Below are 24,856 nucleotides of genomic sequence, written 5' to 3' on the forward strand. Positions count from 1 at the left end.
TAATGGTCACAAAAGCTATAACAAGCTAAGCTCTTAGAACTATTTTACAGTTACTGTCAATGGAGACTTTAGCTATGATTTCAGCCAGCAGCCCAGAAATCAATCCTTCATTTTAAAGCTGGAATCATGTATCTGATATTTGTTTAACTTCTGGGAAGGAAAAGGTTATGGGTAATGTCCATCAACACAGTCCCATTCAGCCATGGCTGAACAACCCAGAGCTTGAGTGATTAATCAGATTCCAAAAGTACCTCAAGACCAGCAGATGCTGCAAGAGAATAAAAGATGAGCTCTTTCTAGCAATGAAGTTTGCTGTTGTCTATGGATATAAAGCAGGTTCACTTTCTTGGAAAATCATTTCATTGGAAAGAGCTCCCCAGGCAGCCCAACTACATTAACCTATGATTTTTAATCTCCAGGGCAGCATGGATGCTAAATACATTTATCTGGTCAACACCCATAGTGACCCCTGCAGTCACACCACAATTTTTTCTGCAAATTATTATTATTATATGATCCCAGTAAGAAATGGACTGGGTCTCACCAGACACTGCTTAGGAGGAACAAGGGCTTGTGCTTGAGTGGAAAACCTGGCACTGACTGTAAGATATGAGGATGATGGCTTTTCATACAAAGCCTTCCTGAGGTGTTTATTTTTAATTACACCCCACACATAAAGATTGAATAACCTGCCCTGCTGACTGGTGTGTCTATTTACATGTGGGAAGGTGATAGGGATTATTTAGGAGGGCTGTTCATGGCACAAAGATCTCTCTTCAGGATATCTTAATTTCTTTTAAAAGAGGTTATTTAGTACATCAGGGGATGGTGTTTGCTGTGCATTTAGACTCAGGGGAACAGTAAATGAAGATTCTGTGAAATCAGCTACTCCCTTCACTTTGCTGCATTTTAAATCTGTGCAAAGAACTCCCTCAGATTTGGAGATGCATCAAAGTTCAACATTTCATACACCTTGGGAACATTAGCCGCATTCACTGGGACACTGCAAACCTTCACAGTAAGTTCAGAGACAGATAGCCCCTGAATTTTGTGAGCAATTTGATTAACAAGATGTTGTGCTACAAATATATTTCTTCTTTGGAAGAAAAGCAAATGCTTGCTTTATTGTTTAGCAAAGCACATCGTTAAATCCACCCCAAATCAATAAAGTACTTTCTTCAGTATTCTCCTACTGCCCAGTTGGATTTAAACTCCTGAAGTGGTTTGTTGAACTGAATCCATAAAAATAAGTGAGTTATTTTAAAAGAAAAAATTACTGTAAAGAAAAGTCTGAAAAAGTGGCTTCTGACCTCAATTTTCTTATGCTTAGCCTCCCACTAAAATCCCTTGTGTTTTTCTTGAGGTTCTTTTGGATAAGAATATTTCCTTATTTCATTTGTGTATGTTTTCAAAGCTATGTAAGCTCTGAAAGCCCTCTCTTTTCAGAGACTTCTGGCTAAAGCTGTGAAAAACTGCTTGGAGCACTTCAGAATGTCGAGACTGCTTGCCTGACTTGAAGATCTCATTACTTACGTCACACTCCAGGGCAGTTAAATGAATCCCTTCTTCTCAAATCCCTGTCTTTTTTTTTTTATAATTTCATCCACACTTGCCTTGCAAAGGACAAGGGCAGGAAGAGACCAAGTCATTCACTCAAACAAGTCATTGACTCAGTAAGAGGCAGGAAATGCCTTTCTGGTTTTGGGGAGAAGTGTTCCTGCAGAAGTTGCCTCAGAGCACTCTGAATGTGAAAGCTACCCCGTGCTGGGGGTAATAGCAGGGTAAAGTGATGCCACAAACTCATTTTGGGAGCTCCCAGCCCTCTGTGGCCTGATTTTCATCTGTTCTTCCCTTCCTGGCTCTTCCTGATGGCATCTCAAGCAACTGCTAAGAGGAAATGTTAACTATAATGCCTCATGTGCTCCAGACTACATGAACTGAGTTATGGTGCCCAAAAAAAGGTGTTATTACAGCTTGAGTACAAGTTTTAATGTAAAAAGCTTGCAGAAACCCTCTGCCACTTGGCTCAGTTGGTTTGAGCAGGGTGCTGGTAAGGCCAACTGGTCCAGGTTCAATACCTGTGGGGGCCATTCATTTGAAAGTTGGGCTCCACAATCCTTGGGGGTCCCTTCCAACCCAGAATAAACTGTGATTCTCCCTGCAGTGGAGCAAAGAGGCTTTTAAAACACCTGACTCTCAAAATTTTTGTCTCTGTTTCCAGAGGCCATATTTGACAAAATTTGGTTTACTTAGCATTCTGCTATGCATCTTAACTAAAAACAGGTCAGAACCAGCAAGCTGTAAAACATTACATGATCCTAGGAACTCCTTTTCTAGATTCATAAATTGCACACAGCCCAAATTTAGAAAGTTTGCATTTGTGGAGCTCCTGAAAGTCCTACAAGGAAACACACTGCTCCTGGACTTAAATTTAGAGTGTTCCTCCTTCTCTGCCTCCACACAAATTCCCTGCTATGTGCAGTAACCAGAGCTTTGCTGCCTTAACTGAAGATGATGGAGAACAGTGCACTCTTGTGGGGCAAAATTAAAACCAGCAAGGAACATGGATTCCACCTTTCCATAAAATAATTTCAACCTACCAACAGTTGAGTAGCTTCTCAGTAGGAGAGGATGAAAACTGTTCCTTTGTTTGCTGGGTGATTCAGGAGATGCACTGAGTACAGTACCTTGGGTTCTACACTTTTTCCAGCTGAAAATCTTTTGCTGTGCATTCAGAGTCTGTCTCTTACATCTCATGGTTTTAATTCAAGCCATATACTTAGAGAGAAGCCAAAAAAATCAATAATAAAGGAACAAGTATTTTTCAATGGATTAAAAATCAATAGTACTCCTCATAAATGCTTTAATATAGGAGGAAAGGCAACACTCCATGATCTTCTGGCTCAATGAGACAATCTGCCACTTCACTTCAAGGAGCAAGCACACATTCCATCAGGAGCTACATGCTCCATTGCAACACTCAGTGTAATGAGAATTTCTGTAATCTGGCTTCTCTGATACAAAATCTGATCATTTCACCAGCTTGTTTCCTGTAAATCCAACAACCTGTGGCATCTTTATGGCTCAGACAACCAGTTATTGGACAGACAACCCTTTCCTCCTAAATCAATAATTCAAATCCAAAGCAGTGACCAAAATCAATCCAATGGCCAAAGGTCACTGCAGCCTGATGGATGCATGGTGACTGCTATGAAATGAGTTTGTGGTTTCACTCAAGGCATAATAGTCAAGAGTCCTTTTATGGGGAAAGAGAAAAAAAAGAAAACATCTTCACAGTTGATAACATTTTCTGTGCTGACAGATTTTAAAGAGAAACATAGAAGTGAGGCAGAATGATCTTTTCCCTTCCAACAGTGGTGCACTCAAGTATGGGCTTGGTGTCCTTAGAAAAGCTGTCTTACTGTCTCCTTTCTTTGAGGAAAAAAAAAGAAATAGAAAATTTTGTGCCTTTAACTTTGCACTGAAATCAGCTGCAAATGTGACCTGCTAATTTGAAGACTTTCTAGAACATTTTCTTTCCAGTCACAACTATGAACCTAAAGACATAAAACAGTATATACACAGCAAAAATCTATCTTTAGTTCAGTATATCTGGTAGTCATTACCTGCTCCAACTACTTTATCAATGGATATATTGGAAGCATCCAGTTCCTTAGCAAATTCATGCACAGCTTGGTTGGGATCCTCATATGTGTGTGGATCTACATAAGTTCTCAGACCTGGGAGCTTTACTGTGTAAAAAAAAATTCAGAGAGAAAATGTTACTTAGGCTTGAAATAAAGCTCATGAGACAACAGAAACCAAATCAATCGAAGGAAGAGGAAGGAAAGAATTTCCTTTGAAGAAGGATATTCTTCAAACCAAACTGGTTTTTGTGGGTCCTCAGAATCTTTGTACAGCATGAAACCAGACACTAATGTAGTGCAGAGAAGTGTGACAACCCATTTCAAACATCTGCAGTTTAAGGCAACATTTAGATGCTGCCTTAAATTGACCCTTCCAAAGTAACAAAAAAGGGGCAAGAAACAAAATGTGTTGCTACAGTCAACCTGATAAGTTCTTAGGAATATATTAAGAAATGAGATTAACTCCAGCTTTTTTTTTTCCCTAAGTCCATCAACAAGATGCATAATAAGAAACTTATACATTAAAAGAAATGCACCCCTGCCTCAATCTCTCTGCCAGAACATTCAAGGATGGCAGATAATTGTTCTGAATAAAGGCTGGTTCTAAAGCTTTGCTCCCCATACATCCATGTTATTATTTTGGGCACCTCTAGTGTTTCTTGGCTAGGGATTGCTGGAAGAGACCATTGCCAACCTTTGCCTCCAACAAAAATGCTGAAAGCAAAGCACAGCCTCATTCCCCCTGCCCAACTCAAAGCCTTGCTTGTGTTTTCACCCAGTCCTTTCTGTGCCTGCCTCTGTTGTACTCTTTTTACAACAGGAATATGTTTTATTAACAAAAAGTGAAATACTTAGCTTGAAGTTTTCTGCTTCTGACACAAACCCTACATTCCCAGACATGTATTCCAGCTTTCCCTAACTGTACCAGTAGGTCTTGTAAAAGATATTAACTCCTTCAACAAACACTGCTCTGAACCACTCAGTAATATCCTTTCCATCTTAGCATTATTATAGTGCAGCATTTTTTTCACTGCTAAAATAGTTAAACCTTTTTTTGTTGGGGTTGCAAAGATAGGGAAAAAAAAAGCTTTGGACCTTGAGAGCACAAAATTGTTTTATCAAACAATGCAAAGTGTATGTATAAAAAGGAAAAAAACCCTCAATTTTATGAGGATTTATTGGCCTCAGAATATAATCATACCAGTTATGATAACTGGGTAACACAGCAACAAACAAAAAAATGATAAAACTGAGTTCCCAAGCTAATTGCCTTGAAAACAAAGCAAAGTAAGAGCCAAGCTCCCAACACAAGGGCTGTGTGTGCACAGCCTTAAAAGCCAACTGTGTTTCCTTCAAGAGCCTGATGATTACAGAATTACCTGCAAGTAAAACAAAAAGTAATTGGCTGTATATTGCTGTTGGTTAAAAGTCTTGTAAATGCTCCTTCCCATCCATGCTAAATGTGCATTACAGGCCCCCTCACATCCCCAATAAAAATAACAATTAAAAGCTTTTGCACTATGGGGTTTTTGGCTTGGGATTTTTAATGCTGACCCCTGAGGTTACCAAGATCAGGTGATGGTGGCTGCAAGGAGAATAATCCCTTCACACCAATAATTAAGGGCAGCCTGTGCAGTAACTGGGTTCTGTCATGAAATACAGATAATAAACACGTGCACATGTGTTAAGCTGCACTACTTTACAGCTCATTCTGTGCAAACATAATAATTTACATTTTCATTTTAACGGCACAAATTGCCCTAAAGGTAGCAAAAAAATAAAAAGGCCCAGCCAGAGGAGGCAAAGGGAGAGGATCTGAGGAGGTGAAACATTTTTATTCCTTTGAAGTAATATTATAGGATTTGTAATAAGGCTGCAGGGAATAGCTCATGGCTGGAGCCTTTTTAAAAGTAATTCAGAGTAAACTGACTGAAATAAACCAGCTGCTGTGTATAAGATGCTGAAAGTTTACAACAGCCGTGGAAGTTACTTTGTCCTTTTTCAATTCATGGGAGCAATTTTCTTACTCTTTGGGAATGACTGTAATTGGGTAGATTAAAAATTTCAACAGCCACACACGTACATACTTACAAATTCTAACAGATAAATATCTGCAAAATCCATAATAATTTTCAAGAATTTCTAACAGACATACCAGGCCCTTGATTGGCTCTGGTCTTACTGCATAGTGAATCAGCATGGCACTACTCAGAAAACAGTACATAAATATCTGAAGCCAAATTAAAAGCAATTTAATCCACAGGAATTTAACAGCACTGCCATGTTTAAGAATAGTGATTGCAACTTTCCATTGTGTGGGAGTAAGGAGAGCAAATTCTGACCTGTTATTTGTCTGTGACACTTATTTTACTGGCTGCTTTTATTTTATAACCTCATTAAATTTGGATGATGAAGCATTAATTCTATGGGCCACATGTAACCTTAGAGATTTTTTTGAGAATAGTTGGTTAGCAGTTGTTGGGCTGCAGCTTGTGTATTCCCTGACAGTGCTGGGGAAGGATGACAGAAATGGTGGATATTCCTGCTCTTGGTTCTCTGGAGATAAGGAAACTTTAAAGAATAATAATTTGAACAGTCAGAGAACAGTTATTCCATTGTCACGAGGATTGGGAAGCAGCTCTAATTTCCAGCTACTGCAGGTAAATCCCTCATTAAAATGTTAATTCACTTATATTTGGGGAGGGGCCACCTGATTATGGTACCAGCAGCTCTTTTCTTGCAAACAGTAGTGCCAACGTTGTGTGCAAAAAACCCCGCAGATATTAATGGTACAACATGTAAACAACAGAAATACATGGCTCAACCATGGTTTACAGAGTGTAGCAGGACACTCATGTGGGGCTGAAACAAAGATGAACTACTGCTTCTTATTAAACAAAAACTCATTAGACATCAAGAATTATGTGGGTGAAAAAAAAGATTTTCTTGTCTTGGTGTCTATTAGGGGCCTTATCTTTGCCTGTAAGGATTTAAAAATCCAAAGTACAGTGATTAAATGAAAAACCAACCAAGTAATCCTCCCATCCCTGATCAGGAATTAGGCTATCACCTTCTTCTCCCCTCAGCCTCTCCTGCTCCAAAACTATTTTTTTTTCCTGTTTTAAAGGGTGTATGGATGGAGTTTTGCCTGTGAACCAACCTTCAGGATCCACAGCTCTGCTATGGAAAAGTGCAACAAGATTATGCACATTGCAAAGGGGATCCAGAATCAGATTATTACATTTAATTGTAGGTGAACTTTTTCAAGCAAGCAATTTTCACAGCAGCTTTAGTGTTCATCAAGGTGGGTTTAGCTTATTTATATTTTGCTTTAAGGAAGGAAAATATATTTTTTATACTTTATATAATGAGGAAGCTGCAGTTGTATTCTGGATTTCAGTCCTGCTCAGCAGGATCAATATCACAATTCCAACCACATGCATTGTTTGAATATAGACAGAGATGTTTTGCTCATTACTAACCTGAACACAGATGAAAGAAGCTGAAACAAAGAATAATTGTTTGGGGAAAATCCCCTTACCCACAAGAGAAGGGATAACTCTCTTCCTAATTTCACCTTGGTTTAAGTGAGGTATGGCTCTTTTTTTTTTTTTTTAATTGAAAAATATCAGTTACCTAGGGGAGGAATTCAACAGATCTGGAAGCATTAAAAGGCTTCAGTAACTTACAATGGCCATTCCCAAAATGCAGCCTTTTCTCATCAGTGCCATGTTTAGACTTTTTGTATCCACAGAATCTACAAGCAAAGAGAAAAAAAAATTAATACAGAGAATTTTATGTGTTAACTGCAGGTGGAAACAGAATAGAATGTTTTCCCTGCACAATTAAAAGCCTGTTTGAAAGTTTAATGATATTTACATTCTCTGTGCCCTATAGAGGCATGTGATGTTCTCAGGGAATTTGAGGAAATTGGCTAATGAGAGGATTTGTTGATTTTTGACCCCTACAGTTTAATTTTACAATTGCCTGAGAATGTGTTTATAGCATTTTTTAACAACTGCTGCATGATTTGGGCTGCTAACGTGAGCAGGCTCATTACTGACTGTGAGCAGTGCTTGGAACTCCTGGGCAGCAGACAAAGGATTAAAAAACAACCACACCATGACACCCCACGTGCCACTGTCACCAGGGCCCCCTGGGACGGGGCAAGAGGAGAAAATGTGCAAATCAGACCCCAGACTCACCTCCCAATCAAGACATACACCACCACTGTGAGGAGGATGATGGCCACTGCTGCTGAAATGGCAATCAGCACCACCTGGCTGTTCTCACTGGAGATGGAGAAGGCTGCAAAGGCAACACAAAAACATGGTAATAACCTCACACACACACTCACATCTCATTGGTGACATCAGAATTTACATGCACATAGGGGACAGGCATCATTATATAGCATTTGGTCTCCTGGCAGATATTTAATTCAGGGCATAATTTTTCATCAAACAAATAAATACAAGGGAAGAAAACTTAAGACTCCAACCATCTTTGCCAATTTATACCAAAGCTGTTTCTGCTACTCTCAATTTTTTACTTTTGCTAATTGTAGCAACTGCTGGCAAACTGATGCTAATATAAAAACATATACATAAATACAAACATACATGTCATGTATGCCATATATACTTTATGTCATGCTCAGTAAGGAACATTTCCTTGGCAAGAAATCCCACAATCACCTTCACTTCCCCTTCTGTATGATGGAAAGTGCTTTCAGGAGCTAAGTTTCCCAGTTAAGCCTGACAACATCCACATGAAGGTTGTGGAAAGCCAGGGCACACAGCCACAGATGTCTACAGGGAAAATAAGGGCTATTTTCTGCCTTATTTTGGGTATCTCCCTGTGGTCCCTGAGCATGGAACTTTACAAAATGAACTCTTACAAAATGACAGGATGGCTTTAGACCTTTGGTGTGAGGACCATTGTCCAGCTACCATTCCTGGCCCACACTGGTTAGAGAGCCTCTGTTTAGGGTCACACCATCCCCATCTGTGCCTGTTACCCACAGCTGCACCAATTTAGGATAACTGGGTAACACAGCAACAAACTCATTCCATTTGTTGGTCATCTGTGTAATTTGTGCATCTCTTTTTGAGATGTGCACCCCAGTCTCCTTACACATTTCTACTTTTTCAATTTCCTCTTCTTTTGGTAACATTACTTTGCAGAGAAAACACATTAACCTCTAATCTGTTAGGTTTTTTTATCTGTGCAACTGATTGTTTCCTCCTTGCTGTAATTGTCCTAACTTGAGTTCTAGTTTCAACTAGAACACCAAAGCTGCAAGTCACCATAACAGCAATTTGTAACTAAAGGTTTTTAAACATGAAGCTTGTTTGCCTTTCAGAATAAGAGCTAGGGTGGAGAAGGAAGAAGTGGGGATGAAATACATAATATATCACAAATATACATCGAATCAGGGTGAAAGATTTGGCTTGACACTACTCTTTGTTTTTCTATCACACTTCCTCCCTCAGCAAGAGCCGCAGTCTAGCAAGGCATCACTTCTGGCTTGAGGTAGAAGTAGGGCAGGGAATGGAAGTAAACACCACCTGTGATAGTTCTGGGATAGAACTTTCTTTACAGCCTGTTTCAAGTTTAATGATAAAACATCAAGTTATCCAGCAGTGCTACCAAGAAAGACACATCATAAATAGTTATGAGACACATTTCCTCAGCTAGAGGAAGAGTGAAAGCAGCCATTGAGATCAGTCAGGAACTGGGCAGGATGTCAGCAAAAACCTTTTGAACAGATACATACAGTCTGGGCTGGTCTCAAACTCAAACTTGCGGCTGCTGGTGCCGTATCCAGCTGCAGTCCTGGCTCGGATTTGGAAGACATAGGTGGTGTCAGGCTTGAGGCCACTGATGGTCACATTGGTGCCCCTGGCTCTCAGAATTGTATAGCTTGTCTCTTGTTCCTGCTTTTGAAAAAAAGACATTATCAGATTAAAACCACACCCTAAAAAAAAAAAAGAGCTAGTTGGTTCTAAATTACTGCAAATGTCCTGGAGACATTGGTGTATTTTTGAATATTTATAGCCTAACAAATACTTGTGCAAACATTCATTTTCAATCATCTTTTAACAAGATACCTTAAATCATCAGATTTGCTATGGTATTGTGCTGTAAATTAAATATTAGACATGCTGAGTTTATGACATTTTATTAAATGGTTTTTGCATCATTTTGTCTGTGGTCTGTAATACAACAAGAAAATTATTAAAAGATTATTTTAAAAAACATAAATCAGATTTTCCTACTGCACTGAACTGGAAGTTGTAACAGGCCAACTTAGACATTTTAGGGCCCTGCAGAGCTGTTGCAGGATGCAGTTTTTACTGCCTCACATTTTACAAGACAGTGGTTACCTCTATAACAGTCAGAAGGGAAACCCCACTCAGGTTCCTCAGCTCAGAAAAAAGGCAGATTTAGCCGGTTTTCTATTATGCTATAAAAACTATGAGATAGTTGTGTCCATCCTCATTGTGACAAAACCACACTGAACTCAGTCCTGGACTATGTTCAAAATCCCTCTCTGCTTAAGAGTCACCTATGTCTGACATAACGTTTTCTATATAAAATAAGAGGAGGACTGGTTTGTAATTTGGTAAGTTTGGATACACTTCACACTGTGTAAAAAGCTAATCCTGATAAAAGTATGTCTCTGTCCCACTGTAAGCACATAATCTTAACATCTAAGCATGCATTTGGGGCCTGAGGTACTGCTTATTTTACTAAAGCCATCTTGTACCAAAAGAGCATTTTTGGCTTCCTAAATATGGCAGCTGGAACAATCTCAGGAAAAAAAAAAACTCTCTTGGCCAGCAGCCACACATGTGGGAAACTGTGAGAATCTCAATTGTTTAGGTTCCCCAGCATGAACTTTTTTTTTATTCTGGAGGTGGTGGGGATTTCGTGTGATGTCCTTTTGCTTTGAGCCCCGTGCAGAACACTGCGGCCATTGAATCCTGCCGGGCTGAAAGCGGCAGCCCAGCGCAGGCACGTCGGATGCAGAGCATCTCACCCAATCCTCATCATGTCTCATGGCATTGCATTAGCTGCTCAGGGGCTGACATTTTCACTCTGACAGCTCTGCAGTGCCAATGCACGAGCTCAGGGGCTGGAAAACACCCAACACACTCATTGCCATTTCACCTCCAGGTGTAAAGTTCAAGTGACTGGAGTTGTTTTAGTGTGTTTGCTCTGCTGTCTGCAGGAATAGAGTCAGGATATTCTAGGTTAGTAGGTGAACATCAGAAACTGCTCACTTTGGTGCTAAAGAAGCCTAAGTGCCCTGTTCTTGGCAGTACTTTGATATACAGAAACAGAAACATTTACACCATGTTTAGGAAAATTGCCAGGATCTCCATGTAGTATTCAACATTATGCCCATGAGAAATCACAATGAAAGGAAAAAAGGAAAAAAAATTAAGAAAACAGAAAAAGCAGCTAAGTGCCTAAAAGTTACCATCCAGAATCTAAACCTCAGATAGGGTGAGCTGGACCCAGTCTTCAAAAAATGACTATAAAAATGTTGACCATGGCCCATGTTCTCTGCACAGTAAAAATAAAAAGGAAATCAGCATTGGACCTCCTCAGAGTTTCCCAATACTTCTTTAAAAAGTTCTCTGTTCTAAATTCACAGGAGCAAATTTACAGGAAGACACTGTAAAGTGCTAACAGACTTGTGTAAAATTATTTATTTTTGAACTAACAAAGGCCTAGTATTATAATTTGCAGGCTTTCCTTATCTCATCATTCAGTTAGATGTTGGCAACTATTTTAATTTCAAAGACATAATAATCTTGTCTTTAAAACACAACATCTTTTGTGTATGCTATGACTGGACATTCATTTTGATCTTGCTTCAGGCTGCTTTTATGAAATGCAAACATTTCCTTCTGGTGCAGATACATACGTGCAAGGGAAAATACAGTCATGGCCCTGTCTGTTAATAATCCACATTGGAACTTGGAAAATAAACCTTTAAAACAATGGTATGGAGGATGTCATGGTATCTCAGTTTATGGGAAGCTTTTTACACACATATTTTGTAAGTCATTTTTTATGTTAGTAGTAATCAAATCAGTGCAACACCACATAAAAGCCCAAGTTTATCTTTCCTGGGGATAAAGCAAAACTTCAGAGATACAAGACTAGGGCTGCCATAAGCAGAAGGAATACACAAAAAGGAGAGTCCGTCCTTGCCAAGCAGAACTTCAACCAAACACTCGGAGGATAAATTTGAACTTGGATGCACAAAGCAATTTCTTCCTGAATATTTCTACATAGTTTATCAGACACAACCTTTGCTGGGAAGCAAATCCTACTGCTGTTAGGGTCTCATTTGCAAATGACATTTTATAATTTTACACTTTGTTTTACAAAAATCATATTTTGGAGACATTTTAAATTGATACCAGGAAGGGTGAATGGTTTGCCCTTTTCCAGATAAGCACAGAAAGTGCTTATATTATAGAAGGAAAATATTTTTCCATCAGCTTCATGTGCACTTGAGAGGCCAAAACTTGAGTACACATTTCTAGGAGGAGGCCACACTCCTGATACAGATTTCCTTATTGCCAGAAGTGAGCTCTGCATGGATATGACATTTCCTACAAGTCTTGTGGTGTATTCATGGTCTACCTGCACTTAAAGCCAGAATAATTAGAGTTCAAAAGCAACAAAGTGCATTTGAATATAAAGCAGTTTTCAGCCTCAAAGTGCAGAGTTCTGTGCTGGCTGTAACCACTGATCACACAATTCCTATGATGGCAAAAGCAAATCTATTTTAGCAACCTGAGCCTGCAGCTGAATTTCATTCATTGTTTGCAGAAGACTCCATCTTAATAGAGTATGTGATTTAATTGTAAGCCACATCTTCAGTTGCAACAATTAATAGTTTATGAGTGGTGTTTAAGAGATGGCTTTCTTCCGTACCTTCACATGACAAGAAACTCCTTCAAGAGAACATGATTATGTGAACAAGGACAAGGAGGAGGCAAGAATAAGGCTTGTGCAAAGGAAAAACATGGCTTTGTTATTTATGCACTTTGATGGATGAGACACTTAAAATTCAGCACAGCATTATATGGATGAACTAAACTGAGGTGTCATTTAGTACTATTAACTTAACATAAAATGTTATGCCTTACCATAAAATAAATGCCTAAAAATTCCATATGGTCTCCCTCTGAAAGAAGATTTTGTGTCTTTTAAATGTTTTGAATAAATATTGACTGGGGCTTCATAATAAAACTCTAAATTGTATTTTTTTTGAAAAATACAATTCTATTCCAAATACTGGTTCTGAAAAACTGCCACTCAGTTCATCATGCTATGAAGTGCTCAAAGCCTGGTTGGATGGGGCTTTGGACAACCTGGATAGTGGAAATTATCCCTGCCTATAGCAGAGGGTCATGGATGATCTTATAAAGTTCCTTTCCAACCCAGGCCATTCTGGTTAATTCCAAACAGTTGAAATAGCTTCCTAAAGCTGTAGCTACTAATTTCTTTAGACACATATAAAACTCTGCTCTTTCAGCTACAAAAAGCCAATAACTGGTGAAAAAACCCCAAATGAGCAGGTCAATTAACTGCCCTTGAGAAACTGAATATATTTCACATATTTTATGACAATAATCCATGAGAAAAAACTACAAGATATTATAATTTATATACATGACCTTGTATTTTTTATTCCAAATATCTGGTAATATCCTAAATACCTTAAGACCAGCTTAGCAAAATAATGCCACGAACAAGATGTATGACAGAATTGGGCTGACCTGCATTGCTCTATTAATGCTCTGTTTTTTAATTTCTAAGAGATTACAAAAGACATATCAAGTGAAAACAGGCAGGATGAAAAAGGATGGCTGAACATAAACCATCTACCAGCAATCAGGTATGACTTGTCAGGAGAAATACCCAGATTTGGTAACTCTGAAGGGTTTATTTTCACTTAACAGCAGTGGATTTTCTGGTGAGCACAACCAAGATGATTTGTGAAGCAGAAAATCAAATGGACCGGACCAGTTTGAAAAGAAACCTCTCCTTTTAAAAGAGGAGGGAAGGTAACAAGCTCAGGAATCCCAGACTGAAAAGCAGCATCTTTCAAAGGTGTTTGGTGGAGGAATGAAGAGTTACAATTCTGCACTCTGGTCCCAGGTAAGTTTATCAGAGAATTAGTTTTGAACCTATAGCTTAAAAATACATAGATTCAAGTCTTCTGACAAGAGATTTGCTTTTTAATTTTTTTTCCCCTCATAAACCCTGAGGAATAGGCTTCTGACTCCCCAAGGGCCTGCAGAACACACATTAAAAACGCTGGTGCCAGAAAGGTTGGCTTTTTAAAAGCCTTTTGCTCTAAATGGTCTGGCTCCCATTGTCAAGCACTTGGCTCCCTGGTTTAAGAAAACTGTCTGGTGCATATGAACTCTTGATCACAGACTTCAAAGGGGAGAAACACATGTGCAAGATCAGCCCCCTAAGACTGGAGGCTTGTCTTATAAAGCTGTCTTCTGACAACCAAGTGCTCCCTGAGAGTGGATACACCCGGTGGGAATAGGAGCTGTGTGCTCTGTCTGTGCATAAAACAGCACTGCATGGCAATTTTCTTGAACAGAAAACCCCAATTTTGGTGCAGAAAGATAATCAAAACATCCCAAACCAACACAAATAAAATTTATTGCTGATTTAATTAAAATTACCTGAATGTGCACAGTGGGGGAAAAAATCTCTCCCTTTGGGGCAAGTAAAACCCAAGAGATCACCTGTGCTGTTTTTGGCTGCAGTAGAATTAATTTTCTTCACAATATCCAGCTGTTGCTTTGGGAATTGCACTGAAAACGGACAGGTTTGATAATACAGAGATATTTTTGCCATTGCTGAGCAGTGGTTGCAGTGTCAAGGCCTCTTACACCTTTCCTAAGAGGAAGCTGGGGGTGAACAAGGATTTGGGAGGTGACAGAGCCAGGACAGCTGAGCCCAGCTGAGCACACGGATATCCCATCCCATGTGGCACCATGCTCAGCTTGTAAGGCTGGGATAGAAGAGGAAAGAGGGGATATTTAGAGTGTTGGCATTCATCTTCCAAGTCCCTGTTACTTGTGATGGAGCCCTGCTTTCCTGGGGATGACTGAAATGGATCCTGTCCCAATTGAAATAAAAAAAAAAAAAACCAAAACAATGTGGAAGTCCACAGATGCTGCTCCATTAAGTGACACTGAGTTGAAATGTTTTGGATGATTTCTTTTTCCCCCATTATCACCAGCACATGGTATGTTTAGATTTTTTACCAAGGTCTTTGAAGGTTCAAGTGCTCAGCAAAAAAAAATCTTCCCAAAATCAGACTACATAAATTTGGGAAAAATTTTTTCATCATCCAGCCTTCTGATCCATCTTTCTTCATGTTGGCAGCATGAGCTACCAACACCACATTGTCCCACTCCAAAGCTTCATGAAAAAAAAGTTTCTAAAGATTAACTGAATACTCATGGAGTATTTTTAACAGCATTTCTTAGAGGATATTATCACTACATCTTCACTGGTATGTATGAAATACAAGCCTGATTATTAGATATGAAGACTGTTAGCAAATGCTCAATTAAACCAGAATTCTGGCATTTTTTTCAAAGTTTGTTAATTCCAGGAGCAATATATCAAATAGAGCTATCAATAGATCTATTAAAAAATGGCTAAGACCACACTCCTCAATCTCTATGGCAATTTATGGTCTTTTCAATTCTACCAGTAAGACCTCCTAAAAACATTCTATTAAAAAGACTTTTTTTGTAAATATAGATCTCTATAGGATGTCTAAATAAATAGTTGGAACTAAAAGAAAATTTCAATAAAAAGGAGAAGGTAGATTTTCTTTCATTTGTAGTAATTTGCTTGCAATTTCTGAATAATTCAGTTATTTATAAAAACAACTTTCATAGTGCAAACCATCCCAGTAGGCCAGCCAACATTTTCCAAATAATTTTGATGTAAAAGATTCTAATGCTACAGGGAAGTGCCACCAGCATGTGGGTAAATGGATGGACACTGACAGCATGATAGAACACCATAATCAGAAAATTTTAGTTGAGAAAATAAGAAAATAAAGGAATTACATATTGACTGCATTACTTTGTGTTTGTTTGATGTGCTTGGGGATTCCCTATGAGGAACAACTGAGGGAGCTGGGGGTGTTCAGCCTGCAGAAAAGGAGACTCAGGGGTGCCCTCATCACTCTGCACAGCTCCTGAAAGGTGCCTGTGCTCAGGTGGGGCTGGGCTCTTTCTCCAGGCAGCACTGACACAACCAGAGCACACAGCCTCAAGCTGCACCAAGGGAAATACAGGCTGGATATCAGGAAAAGGTTTTTCACAGAAAGAGTGATAAAGTTCTGGAATGGCCTCCCTGGGGAGGTGATGGAGTCACCATCCCTGGGTGTCTTTAACAAAGCCTGGATGTGGCACTGGGTGCCAGGGTTTAGTTGAGGTGTTGGGGCTGGGTTGGACTTGATGGTCTTGAAGAGATCAAGAGTCAAGGATCAAGAGATCTTGAAGGTCTCTTTTAACCTAGTCATTCTGTGAATTCTGTGAACTTGGTAGATAACACAATGATTTCACTTTGTATTTCCTGATGTTCTCTTCACCAAAAACCGAGCAGTTCCAACACTCAGTGCTGTTGAGGCAGGTTGAGTACAAACCTGAGTGTTTCTGAACCCTTAACACAGGCAAGATGCAATGATTTCATCCCAGCACTGCTGAGCAAACCCCTCCCCTTTGACCTTCCCACCTTTTCGTAGTATTTGACCTCGTAGTCCAAGATGATCCCGTTGGGATGCTCAGGCTCCTGCCAGGAGAGGGACACGCTGTTCCTGGACGTCCTGTCCTTCCTTATGACTGTGATGGGGGATGGAGCTGCAGAGGGGGCAGGGGGAGAGGGGAGGGAGAGAAGCAAACTGAGTTTATCTCTGTTCCAGCTCTTGGCAAAGAGTGAGGTTTCCATTTAATCCACTCTGCACCGACAGCAGCAGCTGGATTGCAGCCGTGGTACTCCTGCCTTGGAGCACCCTGGCCTCATGGAAAACAAGCTGAGATTTTCTCCTCCACTGGAGGAGGACTGGTGGCAAGGCAGCAGATGGTTTTGATCTGCTACTACAGTGTTAGCAATGAAATATATTCAGTGGGAAATACGGAGCAAAATAGCAGCAGTACCTGTTTGTTATAATGCTGAGGTATTATCATTACCAGACTGCAGAACTCTGACTTTAGACTTTCCTAACATTTTGATAAGAAAGTCTAAAAGAGTGCTGGGATGCATTAAAGTACAAGGAGCTCCTGGTACTCATGGCTGGGAATAACCATCAGCACAATTCAGCCTCTTTGGCATCATTATTTGGTAAGTTCTCCAGATGAAAATTGCTCCCATACACACTTCACTTTTCACCACATTTCGTTGAAAATGAAAATGAAAAAAAAAGGAAAATCTAAACTGCAAAATAGCATAATTTTTTTATGTGCATTGATCAGGGTTAGGCATGACAACTGAATGCATACCATAGGTTCACACACCACCCACAACGTGGAAATAGTATCAATGTTAAACACACACATAAAAAAATAATAATTACTTAAGATTCTTGAACATTGGTTCAATTTTAGACCACCCAGATCCATAAGTTGTTCCAAGACCCGGTCTGGGTTTCCTGGACTCACTGAAAGCCGTTCAATTTTTAAAAATTATTTTGTTTTGTTTCTTTTGGGTTGACTTCCCACTCCAAATGCTTCTCTTCCATGGCTTTGGCTAAAATTCATCAGATTGTACTTTACAGATCACACACTGGAGGTTGTAACTGTCATTTCAAAAAAAATTTTTTTCTAATAAACAGCCTTTTATCTTAACACGTAAATAAAATCTGTTTATAAGTTCAACATTTGCTGTCCTAATAAAAAGGCTCTAGAGCTGATCTCAACAATTTAGTATCGGCTGAATCCTCTGAAGCTTTTATTGTTCATATAAAACTAGCTGCACTTTACAGGCATTACAATTTGCCTGCTTCAGCCAATGCCCTTTTTAATTGGGTTTTCATTTTTTGCAAAAGAACTTTAGTAGTCAGGAGAAAAAAAAAAATTAAAAAGAGAAGAAAATGAAAGAAAAAGAAAGGTTTTAATTAAAATGAATTTCTGAAAATTCGTTCTGCTTTTGATTTTGCTGAACTTCCAGCAAAATATACTTTCTAGTCCTGAGTCATAATCTAAGTATTGAAATCCTCCTTTAACGCAGTGGAGGATCCACTTTTTCATGTTCATTCCAGGCTGAACATATCCTCTGAACAGCATTTTCACATTTCACATGGTTCACAAAATTTTAAAAATGGCAATATTTTTTTCTTTTCTTCCAGCAGGAGGAATTTATCCTGAATTTAAATTCCTAAAATAAATTTGGGAGAAGCACACAGGATTTGTGTGAAACAAACATCCTTCAGCAATTCCACTTGAATGCCACAAACCAGTGTCAGAGCCAAAACACAAAGTGCTTAGCAGGCTGAACTTCCCTGCTGTAGCCAGCTCCATGGGAACTCATATATCCATACTTGCTGCTTTTATGCTCTCCTAAGTCATTTTTATGTCTTCTTTTTAAGTCAAGCTATTTATCCCTCTTTTTTTCTTCTTTCTTTTTTTTTTGGTACATGAATAGATTATCAAGCCCAGTACCCAGCTGGTAACACTTCCCATTAAGGTAAAATTAATACTGATTTTATGAATAATTAATATATGATTAACAGAAATGGCTTTTCCCCTAATAAATTATGGTAATTTTGCTCTAAAAGATTCTCAGGGCAAGCTGAAACAATCTTGCATGCTCCAACACAGACAAACTTTTAAAAACAAGCTTTCTCCTAACACAGTATTAATTATTTTGAGCTCATTTGCACACATCTCTGCAGATGCTACCAGTAACTTATCTCACAGCAGTTTATTGGAAAACATCTGGTCTGCAGTTATCAATAACATTATAAAACATTCATATACCTTCCCTAATCCCCAGGGTTCCCAAAGCTGCTCAGAAATGAGACATCCAGAGTGTCTGGAAGAACCAGAGTCCCACTGCATGGGCTCATGGAGGGGAGATAAATAATCAAGGGAACATAGTGTTTCAGCCACCTTTAATCCCACACCAAGGTGAGAGAAAATGGAAAAAATTCCCAGCCCAAAACCTTTCTTTGCTGGTCAATGACAAGCTGGACTGTCACAGTTTTAAATTTTAATGCATTCTTTTGGGGTTGTTTCTTTTTTTTTGCTATACCTGTTAGATAGGTGAGTTTGAAAAGTGCTAGAAGGCTTGAACCCAATTAAAGAAAATACCTTGTTCAGATAACTTCTAAGTTTATGCTTAAATCTACTACAATCAATGAATTTAAGATACAGTAAGAGTTAAGGTAGACTGAATATGGCCCCAACCCAGGGCTGGGCTATAATTTGGAGAAATAACCTGACATTTGGACCATTTAATTAATTAATTTCTTGTTGTACACATGCCCAGAATACAATGTAAAACTTAATAAGCTCTGTTCTAAATACTGTCTAAACAGAAGTCAGCCTTAATTTCTATTTTGTAACATCAGAGCAGCTCAGTTACTGTATTTCACTATTCAATTGGAAGTGTCTGAAAATGCAGCAAAGAGAAAAATCAAAGTAAAGGCAGTTAACATTATAAACCAATAAACAGTGAAGACATCACCATGTGCAACAATGCTTAGACTTTAGTCTTCCATATGAGGGAGAGAGAATCAAGAGTTTCCTAAAGAGAATTAAATAACCACAATAGGACGAGATGGAATTCAAAATCAGGAATACAAAAAAGGAAGAGAAATACATGGTATTTAGAATGGCCATTTATCATCAAATTTCCATTACTTTTCTATCTTAAACTGAAAATTAAAAATTAAATTTCTATCTTAAATCTGCAGCTCTCACTGACAAAACAACTGGGTTAGCAAACAATGAGACATTTTCAAGCTTTTTTGGATCAATTGAAATTTTAAAAACTATATGATAGTATCAACAGGAATGCAAAGGTTAAATTGGTTGACCATTTAGAAAACTTGCACCAAAAGGTAAAACTTAAGGAGAGTACTTTTTTAGACTAAGAAGATGTTTCAGTGATTTTTTAATTAATCCCATGTCTTGTATGCCGCTAGGTATTTACATTTTTATTGATATTTTGATTAATGTATTAGCACTCAACTTCTTCACTTGAATAGGAACTGGATTTTTATGACTAACTTTAGGCTTGTGTGGACATATATGAAGAGTTTTAGTCTCAGCAGTCCCATGCAATGCACAGAGAGGCATTTTTACACTTCACATGGTTCGAATTTGTCTGGCACTGCAGCCTAACTGCTTTGAGCACTTAACAGGAACCTTGAAAACTCCCTGGAGCTAAGAGGGGAAATGTACTTTGAGCGCTCGCTGTTGTTAGGTAGCATTTGTGACAACTGGGAATGTGGATGTTGAAAAGGTAACAAACACAATGATTCAGGGAGCTCGGGCTCAAGTGTAAAAACCTCCTCAGTCATGACTATTAAAGGTGCAAGCAAATAACATGAAGGATCTGCAGAGACGACAATAAAACTCTGCTCAAATTGATTTCCCACTGAAAGTGACCCCAACAGATGATTTGTTTTCCTCCAGTTTAATAGCAGCTATATATAAATTTCCTTATTGACTTTTTCCTTATTCCTTGGTTATTGTTTTCATATGTGACTGGCTTACAGATGTATAAATGCACTGAAAGAAAATTCCCTGTCCTGTGACAGGGAGAACTCAGTATTAACTCTGCGAAGGCACATGTGTACAACTGCTGAAACATTTAGAGTCCTATTGTTTCTGGCTTAGGTTTCTAGGTCACAAATTAAATGTTAGGAAAGGATTTAATTCTAAAATGACTCACAGCTCACTTCCAGCTTTTGCTTGCAAACAAGAGTAAAATATGCTTTGCCTAGGATATTCCAAACTATGCTGGAAAGACGGTGACCAAGCAGAATTGACTGCTCCACTCAATTTTCAACTTCTGCCCTGCTGAAAAAAGGGAAGGTTTGTTCCTTTTTCTTTCTTTAGAAAATTGATGCTTTTATTATCTAATCATAATACTGTAATCTGATATAACCTATAAATTTTCTTTAATGTCTATGATACCCCCAGGAGGCAATGTGGAACAAGAGCAGTAAATAAAGATCATAACCTGAAAATTAAATCTGCATTCTCTGATCCAAAGTAGGATCCACTGGGACTCCAAACTAAATCTGCCAGTCTTAGAGGACCAGCATCCAAACCACAAAACTATCATGCAATTTAAAGTAGAAATATCAGTGTTTGAATGAACAAACTGATCTCTCACTTGAAGAGAGTTTCTCTGGGACACTGGAGCCACATCCACAGTCAGGACAGGAGAGAACTCACCATGGTGCTGGCTCTGGCACTGCTCATAATGCTCCACCCACACATTTGGATTAGGCCTAATGCAAAACCACCCAGCATCTGGGTTTTTTGAGAACCAACATTTTATCTCTAGGTTTATCCATCAATTCCACTATGCAATTTGTAAGAGTCACAAACACTGACTCACAAATCCGTGTAATGATGTCACACTTCCACGACATGGTCACACTAACACGAAGTCTGTGAACAGCTGTGCTTTTACTTGGAATCTTTAACACCTCCAGCATCTATTCTGTGGATTAGTGTCGAAGGGGTTTATGAGAGAAGCCTGCTCACAGAAAGCAGGACCTGTCCTGTTTTCAACCTCCTCTGGCTGCACTCCTATTCACTTTCTCTGTTAAGCACTGCTACAGGATTGTGCTGAAGCAAGCAAGCCCCATCCCAGGGGCACATTCCAAGAAGGTCCCCAGGTGCCTCCCAGGAGGCAGGAGGAGGAGGAGGAAACAGTCCCACTTTAACAACTCTTTGGAAACCTGCTAAACCCTCCCCTCTGCTCCTCCAGATACAACTCCCTACCACTTCAAGGCACGTGCAGGCACAGCCCTTTGCCCTTTAATCTCCAGGACACGTAGTTAAACCAGCACAGTGCCTTTGTTTTTCCTCCTGCACCTTTTCCTTGAGCTGGAGCAGGCTCCATCTGTTTTTAAGACCTGGGCTGTAACATGTCACCTGATTCTGTAACATCACTAGATGACCATCAGCCTGAAGGTGACGTTCCTTCCACTCATCCCACATCAGCAAAAAGCCCCTCACACCAGCCCCAGGCTGGATCCTGGTAGGGTTCCATCATAAGGAAGGGGGTGAAAAGGCTCACAGTTTCTGGGAGAAGGACTATCAAGACCACATTTACACACGTCAAAACGTGGAATGAAAGAAACAGGACGAAACTTCAAAGGCAAACTCAAGCAGGCTGCCATTGGATGAAACAAAGCTGGGCACATTTCTCCCAGAAACAGAAAGAAATTAAAAAGTGGTTTGTTCATGGCTGTTCTGATGGATGAGTGCCTGCATTATGGCAGAAGTGCCCAAATGCATCTGTGAAAGGCTCCAGCCTGCGGTTACAGACTCCAGAGTGGCTGCAGGCATTTCACAGGTGCTGAAGAAGAAAGACTGCAGGGAACTGGAAATGGGGAAACAAGCAGCTTCAGCAGGAATTACACCAAAAGGCAGCTGCTTGATTTCCCTCTCAAGTGCACAGAAAGGCAACCTTCTGGGCAGCAGCTGTCACTGGACAAGTGATTATCAGAGATCATTTCTCACTTTTACAAATAAATTCTAAATTAAAAGAAAACGTCATTAAGCGTAGGGCAATCGTGTTCGTGCTTCTCCCTCCTTTTATTAAAAGAGATAGCAAATGCCTTCCCCAGAGCAAGCAAAAGGTTTGATTTGCTCATGTGTTAAACACATGTATAATAAGTCATAGAAATGCCATGTCCATTTGGGGAGGATCAGGCTGCACAAGGCACTCACTTCAGAAACTGGAAATTATGGTGCTGTGGCATTCCCAGTTGTTATTTCAGAGAGGAGACAAATGCTGGATATGCTTTCATAAGGATCCATCCCAAAGGTACTCACAACACAAATGTTATTCTTTCTGCTCTCTGTTGAGGTGGTGATGGTGGGAGTTTTGCAATAGTTCATATTTTTCACTGAATGTGTTAAGACCCTATCAGTTTAAATAAACAGTTTTTCTTTGCCTTCCCTACCCCTTTGTTACATTACCTTAGAGGATTTTAGAGCCTCACATTTCCTGGAGTGAAGTGTTCAGAAAGAAGAATTTATTCACCATGCTCGCAACATCAACATTCAGGTGCTGAGCAGGCTTTCCCTTTCTGTGATCATTTGATTATTTCCTCAACCAGAGAAACCCCATGCACAATGTAAGAATATACTTAAGAATGATCTCTGAAAAAGCCATTATCCAAAACTGGAGAGGACAATTGCCCTCAAATAAGTACATTTATGATACAAAATACTTTCTCTCCTTTTATGTAATCACCAAGAGCTCCTGAACTGGTCTGTCAGTAAGTATTTTCCACCTACTCAGAACAAGAAAAGATTTCTCAAACTTCTTGCCCTGTCATTTGGAGCAGCTGCTTCTGTGGAGGTTCATCAGGAAAAAAGAACCTCAAACAGAAAAGACTTGAAAGGTGCTGACAACTTTCACATGCTTTTGGATTTGGAGATGATTTAATATTTTTGTTTCCTTTAAAACATTTATTTAATATACACAGAGATATAGTTTACTAAAAGGAATGCTAAAAAAAGACTCTTTTTGCTGTAGAAGTTGACACGTATTACATTCACAATTCCCATTGCAGGAACAGTCCCCAAACCTAAAGGAACAATTTTCCCCATCTCTCCCCAGTTTGCAAATTGCCTAGAGGGAATTGCTTCAGAAAGCAAATTGATAGCTGTGTTTACAATCAAGAGGAACACAATTTCCCTCAGTGATTACTGAGAATGCCAGCACAGATAACAGAGAGAGACACAAGTCTAAGGTTTATTATTTAACAGAGGACTAAGCATCCTGCTTACCTGCATTCCTTCATTTTTACTCTTGTACCAAACTAAGATATTAAATAAGGAAGACTAACAGAAGCAAGCAAAGAAAACCATCATCCAGTGACTGCTGAATAAAATCTCACCGCGATCTGTGGAAAAACCAACTAAAAGCTCTGAAAAAGGAAAAACTCTCTGAGCCACAAACTTCACCTGTGAACTTTCTGTCAGGTCAGGAGCGTTCACATGAGGACTGAAGAGCCCAGTGTGTGTCACAGACTTTGAAGCCTTGGCAGAGCTTCCTTGACGTTCAGGGGGAAAAGGGATCAAAGACTTTGCAGGCAGAACATCTCCAGCTAATAACAGCCTATGCATGGAGTGACATTGTTAAAAACACTTCCCTTTTATATCCCTAAAGGAGTTTTATTGAGTTAAAATGATCCTCGAATAGCCTCTGGGCTGAACTGTAAAACACATTTGAAGAGCGTAAAATCTTTATTTATGCCAGGAATGTTTGAAACTCAAAAGATAAATGTCATTCAGGAAAACAAGCATGTCCTAGGTATTCAGAACGTAATGGGGCACAGCTGTAATAACAGTCAGTGAACCAGAGACTCCCTACATCATGTCATTAGCTCACTTTTAATAAGTCTATCTTCTTGTCCTTTTTATAAGGGCCATAGGGAAAGAAAGAAATATATCATCCCCCAAACATCTGTGCCTCACTCAAATTGTCTCTCTTAGAAGACAGATCTACTTAAGGGACTTGCCTTGGGATATAGGTTGTAAAGTGCACACAACCCTCTCTAAATATGGATTTTATTTAAACAGGGAGCATCACACATCATTTGTGAGCTGCTGAAGACAGTGCAGTGCAGGCTGAGCACATAAATAGCATCAAAGTACCTGCAAATAATCAAATACATACACTGAAACAAAGCTTGGGGCTGAACTTATTCCCTTGAAGCCAGAGATTTCAGGCAAATAAAATTCTGGTTCTGAGGAGGTTTTAACAAGCCTTCCAAGGAGCCACAGAAGTCTCTACTTAAAACAGGACTGAAAAATTGACTGGTTCTTTCTCCATTGTAAATGTTTATCCCTCCAAGCTGAAATTAATATATGGCTTGGAATTTTAAACGGCACAGGAAGATCAAGATAGTGCAAACCCTCCAACACTCCTAATGATCC

The 24,856-nt window shown here is 39.3% G+C and overlaps 1 protein-coding gene across 2 annotated transcripts in view; it reads right to left on the reverse strand.

Annotated features, from left to right (window-relative positions):
• The window catches only part of EPHA3 (EPH receptor A3), a 176,217-nt gene that overhangs the window by 32,659 nt on the left and 118,702 nt on the right, over positions 1 to 24,856 (reverse strand). The window contains exons 6-10 of one of the 2 annotated variants that reach the window (XM_071433815.1): positions 16,458 to 16,582; positions 9,427 to 9,586; positions 7,853 to 7,955; positions 7,337 to 7,404; positions 3,627 to 3,752 (exon numbers count right to left, since the gene is read on the reverse strand). In XM_071433815.1, the coding sequence (XP_071289916.1) occupies positions 3,627 to 3,752; positions 7,337 to 7,404; positions 7,853 to 7,955; positions 9,427 to 9,586; positions 16,458 to 16,582 (582 nt within the window). Of the gene's footprint in view, positions 1 to 3,626; positions 3,753 to 7,336; positions 7,405 to 7,852; positions 7,956 to 9,426; positions 9,590 to 16,457; positions 16,583 to 24,856 lie in introns of both variants that reach the window. The other variant, XM_071433814.1, reaches the window with a different exon arrangement.

This window comes from Agelaius tricolor, unplaced genomic scaffold (assembly GCF_023055355.1).
Source record: "Agelaius tricolor isolate 1412-34295 unplaced genomic scaffold, bAgeTri1.0.p SCAF_9, whole genome shotgun sequence".
Taxonomy (NCBI): Eukaryota; Metazoa; Chordata; class Aves; order Passeriformes; family Icteridae; genus Agelaius; species Agelaius tricolor.